Source organism: Monoraphidium neglectum (assembly GCF_000611645.1).
Source record: "Monoraphidium neglectum strain SAG 48.87 unplaced genomic scaffold scaffold02264, whole genome shotgun sequence".
In the NCBI taxonomy this organism is placed as follows: Eukaryota; Viridiplantae; Chlorophyta; class Chlorophyceae; order Sphaeropleales; family Selenastraceae; genus Monoraphidium; species Monoraphidium neglectum.
In genome coordinates this window covers 1-9,830 of record NW_014011364.1, presented here as the reverse complement: position 1 = coordinate 9,830, position 9,830 = coordinate 1, and the positions used below count along the sequence as shown (strand labels likewise).

At 65.8% G+C, this 9,830-nt stretch overlaps 3 protein-coding genes across 3 annotated transcripts; all 3 read left to right on the top strand.

Moving 5' to 3' along the window:
• Positions 1–70: 70 nt before the first annotated feature.
• MNEG_10308 (hypothetical protein) lies at positions 71–1,407 on the top strand (the record flags this gene model as incomplete). The annotated part of the gene is made up of 3 exons (XM_014041222.1): positions 71–97; positions 620–733; positions 1,165–1,407. The coding sequence occupies 3 exons, from the start codon at positions 71–73 to the stop codon at positions 1,405–1,407; spliced, it is 384 nt and encodes a 127-aa protein (XP_013896676.1).
• A 1,575-nt stretch (positions 1,408–2,982) lies between these two features.
• MNEG_10307 (hypothetical protein) lies at positions 2,983–5,859 on the top strand (the record flags this gene model as incomplete). The annotated part of the gene is made up of 7 exons (XM_014041221.1): positions 2,983–2,995; positions 3,321–3,497; positions 3,724–3,852; positions 4,303–4,505; positions 4,661–4,786; positions 5,145–5,279; positions 5,614–5,859. The coding sequence occupies 7 exons, from the start codon at positions 2,983–2,985 to the stop codon at positions 5,857–5,859; spliced, it is 1,029 nt and encodes a 342-aa protein (XP_013896675.1).
• Positions 5,860–7,491: 1,632 nt separating this feature from the next.
• Positions 7,492–9,777, top strand: MNEG_10306 (hypothetical protein; the record flags this gene model as incomplete). The annotated part of the gene is made up of 6 exons (XM_014041220.1): positions 7,492–7,594; positions 7,828–8,109; positions 8,348–8,485; positions 8,926–9,128; positions 9,525–9,650; positions 9,748–9,777. The coding sequence occupies 6 exons, from the start codon at positions 7,492–7,494 to the stop codon at positions 9,775–9,777; spliced, it is 882 nt and encodes a 293-aa protein (XP_013896674.1).
• Positions 9,778–9,830: the final 53 nt, after the last annotated feature.

The window sequence follows — 9,830 nt, the reverse complement described above, 5'->3', positions numbered from 1 at the left end:
GTCCATAGGCTGCGTGCTGTACGAGCTCTTCACGGGCCGCATCCTGTTCCCGGGCCGCACCAACAACGACATGCTGCGCGCCATGATGGACGTCAAGGTGGGGGGGAGGGGGCGGGGTGAGGGGGTGCTGGGGGCGCTCACGTAGGGCTCAAGGGGGGGTGCGCTCCCCCCCCTGAGGGGGAAGCGGAGGGGCTGCGTGTGGAGTGGGGTTTGTGAAGATGAGGGTTTTGAGAGGGGCGTCTGGGTGGAGGGACGTGTGGGTACTGAGCGGAGCGGGAGGCACCAGGGACAGAGGGCGGGGGGAGTGGCCTGCATGCGGCGGCGCACCCAGGGATTTTGGTGGGCGGGGGTCTCCGCTTTGCGGGCTGCCTGCAGGGTAGCGTGGCGTGCGGCAGGGCGAGTCCCTCCGTCCGCAGGGCGGCCGCGCAGCACCTCGGCGCCACCCCGGATGCGCCTCCCATGCACCGTGAGCGCATCCGGGGCAGCGCCGCCGTCCTTAGGCAGCCCCCTTTCAGCCGCGGACCCCCTCGCCAACTCGTGCACGCAGCACCCTCCCTTCCCTTCCCCTGCCTCACCCCACAAAACCCTGGGCCCTACCCCCCTGTGCCGCCGCTCCCAGGGCCCCTTCCCGCGCAAGATGCTGAAGAAAGGCATATTTGCTGAGAAGCACTTTGAGGACGACGCCAACATGAGCTTTGCGCTGCTCGAGGAGGACCCTGTGACTAAGATGCCGGTGGGGGGGGGCGTGAGTTTTGGTGGTGGGGATGGGGGCGCACGATGCGCATATGTTTGACGCACGTGTGCAGCTTGTGTTGGTGTGGGTGTGAGCATGATGGGATGGGACGTTCGCGTGTGCATGTGCGGGTTGTCGTGTGCCTGTCCAACCTCGAGGGCTGCGCATCCGGCGTGTAATCCCCGGGACCAGCTTTCTGTCAAGCAGCATTGTGTGGTGTGGTGGCGGCCGTGGACAAGGCTGCGGCGACAGCGAAGCTGACATTGCGCCTGCCGTCACCTCGGCCTCACAGCTGACCAGGTCATGCGCGAGCACGCACAAATGCGAGCACACTTCCACATGCACACGCATGCATTCACGCACACATACATGATGCACATGAAACACACACACTTGCAAACACCCGAACTCCCCCCGGCCCCGCCGCCCAGGTGCGCCGCCTCATCCCCAACCCCACCGTGAAGAACAGCTTCGCGCAGCTGCTGTCGCGGTCCGAGGGGGACCGCTCCAGGGTGGCGGCCCTGGCAGACCTGCTGGACAGGATGATGGCGCTGGACCCAGAAAAGAGGATCGACCCCGACGCGGCGCTGCGGCACCCCTTTGTGCGCGACTACGTGCCCAAGAAGAAAGGCGCGGCGGGCGGCGCCGGCGCCGGCGCGGCGGCGGGGGAGTGAGCGCGCGCAAGGGAGCGGGCGGGATGTACCGCCTGTGTAAAGGGTTGACGTATCGTCCGCAAGGATTACGCCCCGGCAGCCCAAGAATTTTATTCAAGCCTTTGACCCCAACATCGCGCCACGACTTTCAGCCAGGGCAGGGGCGCCAACCCAGCCACCGACGCGGTTGCCTGCGCCCCCGTTGGTAGCGGCTGCAGGGAAGCCCCGCAGCGGCCCAAAGCTGGCGAACCGGTCTGGCCCGACTGGCAGCGAATCGCACGAGGCTGACCCCCGCAAAGGATGCCTCACTTCTGTGCTGATCACGCATATCATGGGTGGTGTCTCGCGCTGGTATGATGGGGTCCACCAGGGAACGCTCGTGAACCAGGGGGACATGAATGGGCCTGCTGCACATAACCAAGGTCCAGAGGCAGGGGACGCTGTCACTGCTTCATGCGTCCAGAGTTTTTGAGGGGCTGCAGTCACGGAGGCGGCGCCGTGCGGGCCTAAACACGGACGCAGCTGGGTGCCTAACCGCGTATGGGGGGGGCACAGGCGGGAGGCCTGAGCATCACAGCGCCAGGCCGGCACCCGGCGCACCCGGTTGTGACCTCAGCTGCAGGTGCGCCGGGTGGGGTGGTTGGGAACTGTGGAAGCCACGTGACCGATGCCTGGATCCAGGACCCATGGCCAAAAAGATGACGCACCTCAACGCCTGGGGTATCATCTTCGTTGCTGTGCAAAACGATTTGGCAAGGCACGACACAGGAGGATGCAAGAGTCACTAGTGACGGCGGCTGCCGCGCAGCGCCGCTGCAGCTGCTGCGCGGGCTGTGACACAACAGCCATACCAGGGCGCGCAGATGTGTATTCTCATTTTCTTCAGTCTTCGATCCCGGGCTGTAGCTTCAGCAATCGCGAAACAGTCAAACCTGCGAGAGTGCATCGCACGTGACGTGGATCGGTGAACCATTTAAAAAACTATATTCTGCGGCTAATACTAGTGGGATGCTGAGATTAGGCATGGGCATGAGATCCGATACAGCAAGTGACCTTTCCGTGTTTCGCGACCAGGTCTTACAGGTTTGCCACCTTGGCTGCTTGAATTTCTCTGCTAGTGCATCGTCTGTCACCACGTCCACCCGGTCTCGCCGGGCCTTTCGAGTGGAGCCCGTGGTGTGCCGCACCAGGACACCTATTTATACCGGGAGGCCAATAAGACAAATCAGGTTCTCTTCTCGCAACGCAGGCACTGCCTGCAATGCATGCAGCGATGCCGGCCGGGCTGGTTGGCGACGGCGGGGAGGCACACCCTGGAGCAGCCGTGCTGGCAGGGTTGGGCCAGAAGCAGGATGTGCACATTCATGGTGAGGCTGGGATGGGTCGGCCCGTATGGAGCGTGTTGTAAGATCCAAGGCCCACAGGCTTGCCACTGGCTCGATCCTTACCGGCTGACGCTCCCAATCACCTGCCCTTTACCCCTTGAAGGCTTTGCTGTAGCGCCCCCTCCCCTCCACCGCTGCGCCGGCACCCACTCCCCTTCACCCGCCCGCGCCTCTACTCACCCCGCCCTTGCGCCACAAAGTGCACCTCCATATGGACAAAGCAGGTGCGAACACCAAGATGGCGCTGTGCGCACCGGCCGCCGACCATGCCAGCCGGTCTGTCTGCCCAATCATGTGCCGCACCCACCGCGTCGCCCCGCCCCTTGCTCACCCCGCGCCCACCACGCCGCCCCAAACACACATCAGCGCCCACAGATACCCGCGTCACTGCGGCATCCGCCACTGGCTCGGCCGCGTCCGCGTCGTCGGCCCCCGCCCCAAACCAGCCCAAAGCGTTCTCACCAGAGGATGAGTTTTCGGCCTTCACGCAATTCGGCCGCACTCGGGAACACCTAGCGGCGCCCGCCCCCGCCGCCGCTGCCACCGCAGCAGCCGCCGCCCCCGCAGCCCGCGGACAGCAGCAGCAGATCACCCAGGCGCCGCCCCTGGACCGGCGGCGGTCTGACGCGGGCGGCGGGCGGCCCTGGTGGTCCTTCCTCGTCTGCGGTGCTTGCGGGCCCGCGGCGCCGGCGCCGGCGCCGGCGTCACTCTCTTTCGAGCTGCAGCGTGAGTGGGCCCCTCGCAGCGTGCGGAGCCTGATGTCGTGCAGGCGGTGTTGGGGCGTGTGTTCGCGCCTGGCCAAAGCCGAATCGGTCGTCGGCCGGCCGTCATCAAGGCGTGTGGCCGATGTGCCTCACATGGTTTCGATTTGTCGGCCGTTCCCGCCTGCTCGGCGCCGGGCGCGGCCCTCCACCCACGCTTCGTCTCATTGTATGCCGCGGCCGCCGCGCAGAGCGCGACACCCAGCCAGATGCGGCGCCTGCCCCCGCGCGGCGGCAGCGCCGCGCGGCCAACAGTGCGTTCAGCGTGTACGGGGCGCCGCGGCGCAGCGCGCTGCAGCCCCTCAAGAGCACCTTCTCCGGTGAGCCTGCTGTGGTGGCTTGGGCTGAGGCAAGGGGGTCAAGCTGGAGGCGGCAATACATCAGGCCGTTGCGCGGCAGCGCGTGAAGTTGACAATGCGAGGCGCCGTCAGCCTTCAGCTGTAGCAGCAGCAGTGGCGGCGGCGGCAGCAGCAGCAGCAGCAGCAGCAGCAGGAGCCGCAGCAGCGGCAGGAGCCGCAGCAGCGGCAGCGGCAGCAGCACCAGCGGCAGCGGCAGCGGCAGCAGCAGCAGCAGCAGCAGCAGCGCAATCAAAGCAGCCGTATGCAGTCGCGCCGCCTCTGCAGCAGCACCCACTGTCAACTGCAGCTAGGCGGCCCCTTGCAGCGCGACGATGCAGAAGGCCAGCAGGTTTCCGCCACTGCCGACGCCCATGGGCTGCCGCTCTGCCCTCTCATGTCACAGTGACACGCGCGCGCCTGCTTGCCCCGCAGACGACCAGTGGTTTGACGCGCTGAGCGTGGCCGACCCGCACTCCGAGGCGGGCCGCGCGCTCAACGCCGAGCTGGAGGGCCTGATGCGCGACATGCCCACCATCGGGGAGGCGCCCCCCGTGCAGCAGCCGGGGCCGCATGTGCCGGACCCACCCCTCGAGTTTGCCAGCAAGGACTTTGTGTACATCCCAGTGCCGAAGCAGGTGCGGCGACACGCGCCGCGACGGCCCATGCGGCAGCCTCGGAGGACCCGCTCGCGTCCTGTCTGCAAACACGACGCGCGCCCCGACAGACTTGCCACGATGACGCCACGCCCCGCGTCACTTCTGCGCCTGCGGGCCGCCTCGCCGCCGCGCAGGTGCCCCACGCGGGCTACTGGATCAAGGACTTGTCGCGCACCACGGCCAACCCCCAGCCGATCGACGTGATGCTGGGCCTCAGCGGCATGGTGGCCAAGATGCACGAGAGCATACCCGGTGTATGGGTGCGTCGCAACAGCTGTTCCCTTCGGCTTCCTGGCACGCACATCGGGCGGGGGTTGGGGGAGGGGAGGGCCAGACGCTCCGTTGTCGGCGTGTATTGGGGCAGGCTGGCGAGAGTGCAGGATGCGGGTCCTCAGAGAGGTTTGGGTGGCGGCACAGCTGCCGCACCGTTCGTCAGGCGTCATCTCCCTTGCGCACACGTGGTATCAACACTTGCTTGCGCACGCGAACAAAGTCAGGCACATACGCGCGTACAGTATGCATGTGACTGCAACACACATGTGCATGTGAGCAACACACACACACACATACACACACACATGCGCGCATGCGCGCATGTCCGCACTTGTGGCCTCGCAGCTTCAAGACTCGCCAGAGACGGTCAACATGGTCTGTAAGCCGCGCTCGGTCCCGCTGGGCCCGCTGTCGCGCTACGTGGAGACCTTCAACAAGGACTGCTCTGACTCTTTCTGGAGCATGCGGCGTGACGTCAAGGTGGGGCGGAGGGCGGTTTGACGGCGCTGGCGGCCAAAGGGCTTGCCTGAAACCCTCGGTGTGGGTGGGCTCCGGCCGTGAATTGCAAGCGGGGAGATTGCCCTTGCCCCTGCAAGGTGTTGGCGTGATTGTGCGTATCTAGCACAGGCAGGCAAGCTTGCATGCAAGGCACGCGCTCCTGCACAGCTTGCACGGCTGCACATGCACACACACACACACACACACACAAACACACACACACACACACACACACACGCGCGCGCGCGTTCCATGCGTGCGCCTGCACAAACCAACACTCCCACCCACAACCATGTATGATGTTCACAACACACAGATGGGCCGCAGCGTGGGCCAGCTCTTCTACACGGCCTGCGGCACGCTCATATTCCGCGTCTACGCCAAGGGCCTGTGGGGGGACGCCGTGGAGTGGGTGTGCGAGGAGTACAGCCGGCTGGAGGACGACGAGGGCAACACCATCATCAGCCGCCAGTGCTGCAAGCACATGGCCAGCGGCAAGACGGCCACTCAGTACCTTGTCGGCGACTGGGCGGGCGACACGCCGCCGCCGGGCCACGTGTGAGGCGGCCTGCTTGGGGGCCGGCTGGCGGCTGCTGGCTGGACTGCGGCGGCTCACTGCCCGCGCCCCTGCAGCTGCTTGCATGGAAGATGGCCGGCACGGCTGGCCCAGGTACAGAAACACGCAAGAAAGACTGCTCTATTCGGCTCGCCGGCTATTGCGCAAGCCCGCACCGACCCCCCTGCTGTGCCGCGCAAGGATCTGCAATGCTATATTGCTTGTGCTCAGTGTGGTGTTTTGCTAATTTTTCTGGAACCAGGGTACGTGTGTATGTGAACCTTGCTTGGCTCTAGGGCTTGAAAGTCAGGTTTTCCCTGCCCATCGTATTCCCTCCGTGGTCATGTCTTTTGCTATCTGATCCATCCCTGCTGCTCGCATCCAATTTCATTCCTGCACGCTGATTGCCCAGTAAGGGTAATGCCTCCGACCCCACTGTTTCTTTGCAGCCGACATGCATGCATCATGCACACTTGGAGATCAAGCTCATGACCATTAGTCAGTGCTCTCCATCCTGGGCCGGCCAGCTGCTGACCCAACTGACTGTTGGCATGTGGTATCATATTGACTGCCCTGCAGGCCTTGACCGCTGGCTGTAACTCAAATGTGCTCCAGGATTTTGCCCACGCGGCAGCGTCGAGGGCGTCATATCAATGATCATTCGGCGCAGGTCATGCATGCAACGTGGCAAGGGGGACGGGGTGGCGGCCAGGGATGCGATGAAAGAGCGACGGCGTGCAAGGGCAACGGCCACCAGGGGCTGCCCTCGTAATGCCGTTGCGTGCGGTGCGCGTGCTCCAGCTGCTTCCAGCGTCGAACAACAGCAGGATAGCCAAACTGTATGACGCCAGTGTGACCAATGCGGCCGTGGGCAGGTGCTGCAACCACCCCTGAGGCTTCAACTTTGAGCAGCGGTGGTCCTTGCCTGCAGGAGACGCGCGGATGAGCGATCAGACATTTAAACCGTAATCGCGCGAGAACTATTCTTGCCTGTTGAGCTCGCAGTGCAGGCCATCGGTGCAGGCAATCGGTGTCTGCGCGGCCAGGTGATGAGCTTGAGCCGTGATCATCCCCAAAAATGTTTCAGGGCCGGGTGCAAATTTTATGATCTTACTTGCAAGCCTTTATCCTCTTCAGGAAGGGATCGGCGCACTCGGAGCGGGTCACTGGTGTCAAACCCCACGTTGCACCGCAACACTCTGGCTTTTACTCGGTTTGGGGTTCGCGGATAGGTTGCCTGACATTGGCCCCGCCCTCGACCAACCTGGGACACGGTTGCGACCGGCCAGTGACTGAGACTCGCTGCCTTGGCGTACAGGCTCGGCAAACATCAGAAGCCTCATCTGTCTGCGTGAGCGGTGCAGCGCTCCCCTTGCAACGCCACTGGGGAGGGAGCTGAAGTGATTCTTGGCGCGCGGCTCCTGCTGCGAACAGCCAGCCCGCAGGCGCTTTCATTGTCGTAAGCGACAGTGTATTTCAGCATCGATTTGCCGCTGTGTGCAGCAGCATGCTGAGCGGTGCGGCAGAGCGGTCGTGTTTCTGCTGGCCTGGTGACGTGCATTGCTGCATGTTGTGCGGTCCGCCTCGCCTCTGGGCCCAACTGTTGAACCCCCTCGCCCGCGCAGGCACACCGACGCCATGGCGTCGACGGCGGCCGCCCTGCCGCTGAACGGCGGGGAGGTACAGCCCACAGGGGCGGCCCCAAAGCGGCAGGCTCAAGACCTGCAAGTGGACGTGGCGGGTGCGCCCCCCACCCCCACCCACCACCCCAGGGGCGCGCGCGGACGCCGCCCGCCCTTGCGAACCCCCGCGAGCGCTGCGATCCTCTGACAGCGTCGCGCGTTGAGACTCCGCGGCGCGCTCTCGCGCGCGCCTCCCCAAACCGCGCCGCCAGCTCGTGCGTTCTAGCGGTGCGTCAAACGCACTCGCTTTCATCAACTGCCCCCCCACGCGCCCCCGGCTGGGCCCACCCAGGTACCCCCGACAAGCCCAAGGCGTTTGCTAAGGAGGACGAGTTCTCGGCCTTCACCCAGTTTGGCCGCACGCAGGAGCACCTGTCTGCACCCGCAGACGCAGGGAAGGCGCAGCCGGCCGGCGCGACGAGCCCAACCAGCGGGGCGCCGGCGGCGCCGGCGCCCGCGCCCGCGCCGCAGCCGGCCGACGAGCCGTCCGGCAAGCCGTGGTGGTCGGCGCTGGTGTGCGGCTGCTTCGCGCCGCCGCCGGCGCCCGTGGAGACGGGCTCGGGGCAGCTGCGGGGTGAGAGACCAGGGCGCACGGCACGGCGCGCTACCCTGCTGTGCTGTCTCGCAGCTGCGCGCCGCTGTGCTGTCCTCGGGGCTTGGCCCATTCAGCCTCTCACCTTCCATCTTCCTCCCCCTTTGCATGCACGGCCATCCCTTCATTCAATCAAATGCCCGAAGTGTGTACGAGAGGACTGGGCACCCCTCAATCATGGCTGCCCCCATGCACCGCCCGCCCCCCACCGCCACCTCAGCGCGCCGCACGATGACGCACTCGCTGGTGGGCGTGCCCCCGTCGACGACGATGCGGCCGCGCCGCACGCTGAGCAAGCAAGTCAGCATGTACGGGGGCGCGCGGCGCACCCTCAGCGCCGTCAAGAGCACATACTCAGGTGAGGCTACGCGGCGTATGCGATGCGCGTGGGCTGCGGGTGGCGGGGGCCGCGCTGCGCTCGCCCAGCCGGCAGCGCGGGGCGGAGGGTGGATGCGGCGGCCGCGGTGCAGCGCCGTGCCGCGCGGTGCGGTGCGCTGCTTGGTTTTTTCTCTTCCAGTCGGCTGTCAACTCTGATGGGTGTGATGAAGTGTGACCTTGGGGGACGGCCGCAGCCCCTGCGGCAGCGCCAGGAGAGTGGCGGCCTTGGGGCTCCCTGGGTGCTGCCCAAGGCGGCAGCGCCCCGCCCTTGGGACATTCGGGTGCACCGCCCGCACCTGCCCACACCTGCCCACGCCTGCACTGCTGTTGCTTGCGCTCTCACCACCACCAACACCACCTCCGCTGCCAATGGCTTGCCCCCACCCCCAATGGCCCCCCCTCAAATTCACTCACCTGCAGACGACCAGTGGTTTGACGCGCTGAGCGTGGCCGACCCGTACTCAGAGGCCGGCCGCGCGCTCAACGCTGAGCTGGAGGGCATGATGCGCGACATGCCGACCATTGGGGAGGCGCCTCCCGTGCAGGAGCCGGGGCCGCACGTGCCTGACCCACCGCTGGAGATGGCCAACAAGGACTTCATTTTCGTGCCCGTGCCCAAGGAGGTGCGTGAGCACGGTGGGGCGGGGAGCTGGGGTTTGGGGGAGCAGGGGCTGCGGCTGGGTGGAGAGAGGGGTTGCGGCGGCAGGCGGCCGCGTCAACAAACCCTGCTGCGGCAAGTGTCTGTGTGCGCATGCACGCATGCACGCATGGACACATGTGCGCGCAGATGCACGGCACCCACGCGCATACGCATGCACAGATGCACGCGCACACACACGCACACACGCACACACGCACGCGCGCACACACGCAGGCACGCGCACGCACACGCACGCACGCACGCACGCACACACACACACACACACGCGCGCGCGCGCACACACACACACACACATGGCACACACACACACGGCACACACACACACACACACACACATGGCACACACACCTCTCCTCAGACCGGGTTTGCGGGCTACTGGCTGAAGGACGAGGAGCGCACCACGCCCAACCCCCAGCCCATCGACCTCATGCTGAACTCGAGCAAGATGGCGCAGAAGGCCCACGAGACCATCCCCGGCATCTGGGTGGGTGGCTGTGGTGCTCGTGGTGGCGCGTGCACCCGCGGCAATGTGCATGTGCAAACACACATGCGTCGGTGCCGCGTGCACGCATGTGCGCAAGCACGCTTGCGGACGCACGAGTACATGTTGATTCAACTTCCGTGCTGCCGGCCCGTCGCTGCTTGCGGGTGCGCCTTCCCCTTG